General features: G+C 36.2%; 1 protein-coding gene across 3 annotated transcripts in view; it reads left to right on the forward strand.

Moving 5' to 3' along the window:
- Positions 1-1498, forward strand: part of Ppp2r2a (protein phosphatase 2 regulatory subunit Balpha) — a 59361-nt gene that overhangs the window by 42579 nt on the left and 15284 nt on the right. For all 3 annotated transcript variants that reach the window (XM_005355475.2, XM_026783223.1, XM_026783222.1), the window contains one exon: positions 361-526. In XM_005355475.2, coding sequence (XP_005355532.1) covers positions 361-526 — 166 coding nt within the window. The remainder of the gene's footprint in view (positions 1-360; positions 527-1498) is intronic.

The raw sequence follows: 1498 nt of genomic DNA on the forward strand, positions 1-1498 counted from the left end.
TAACAGCCAACTGTTTTTGAGCATTGTATCCCTAATTTTTACATTTTATATGGGATCCATTATTGTGGGTGTTCATATTTCTTAATAGTATAACTGTGCTAGTTAGTAGGCAAGTTAATCAAACCAGTCTGTATTTATTTGGTCCACTCTTTGCCTATTGAATGAACTTATGGAGTGTTTCTTTTCTATTCTTTGTAAAGCCTTTTTATTTCTTAAAGGATTTTAAATGCAGAAAGTAGTGTAATAACGTATAAGATAGAGCCGCCTAGTAAGCTAATCGACAATTTCAGAGTCTGTTGGAGTTGATTATGGTTAAATATATTTCTCAATATAGTCCAAATATTTTTCTTTCTGTTGTAGAACAAAATCCAGTCTCATAGCAGAGGAGAATACAATGTTTACAGCACCTTCCAGAGCCATGAGCCAGAATTTGACTACTTGAAAAGCTTAGAAATAGAAGAGAAGATCAACAAAATTAGGTGGTTACCCCAGAAAAATGCTGCCCAGTTTTTATTATCTACCAATGGTAAGTGTACATGTTTTGTTTTTAGGCACTCAGTGGCCATGTCCTGTAGAGGATACAGGCCCTTCCAAGAAGACTTCTGCTTGAGATCTTTGTGAAGAAACGCTAGCAGAACCCTTCCCTGTACAGAACGTAAAGTCTATGTTAGCTTCTTTTATTGTTTACTAGCAAGTTTTAGATTCTAGAGTACCAATTTTTATTTAGCCTGTTAGTTTTTTTGTTGTTTTGTTTTCTGCCTCCTTTCAGTCTTGTGGCCTTGGGATGATCCAGAATACTGAATTGACTATTCCTTACCTGTAGAGTAGAGACAGCAGTGTCTGTTGCAGTACTGTTATGAATACATAGTAATGTGGTACCTTGGCACGCAGAACCAGGGTTCAGAAAATGTTCATTTCCTTACTCTTCATTGCTAAACTGGGCAGAGGATGGTTTCTGTGCCAGGATGATCTCTGGAAGAGTTTCTTTCCTTGGCTTACATTAGCATATCACTTTCTTCTCACAAAATCACATGCCTGGAAGAATTATCTTCTCATATTAACTGCAAGGAAAGTTGTTAATGAGGGTTAGAGTTAGGTGAAATGAAGGGAAAAATTTGAAGCCCTGTATGACAAAGTTGAGTGATTCTCTCTTCCCCCTCTCCACCACTTAAAATGTGACTTGGTTTATACTAGGACATTCTGATTAAAGAGATGAGGATGGTGGTTGGAGATCTGGGTAGCATGGCCTATAAAAATTTAGATTAAAACTTTTTTTGAGACTGACACACGTTAGCAGAAATCTCATGTTTTCTCATCTAATTATTAATAGAAGCAAACCTTAGCACTTATACCTTTCTATTTGTGGAGTGTAGACTCATGACTTCTTAGGATAACAGTGGGAAATATTTAGATCATTTAGTGATGATTTAGATTATCCACATTATACCCTGTAGTCTACTATATTAATTTTGGGGAATGCAGCACATAAAATACTACC

This window comes from Microtus ochrogaster, chromosome 17 (genome assembly GCF_000317375.1).
Source record: "Microtus ochrogaster isolate Prairie Vole_2 chromosome 17, MicOch1.0, whole genome shotgun sequence".
NCBI classification, from domain to species: Eukaryota; Metazoa; Chordata; class Mammalia; order Rodentia; family Cricetidae; genus Microtus; species Microtus ochrogaster.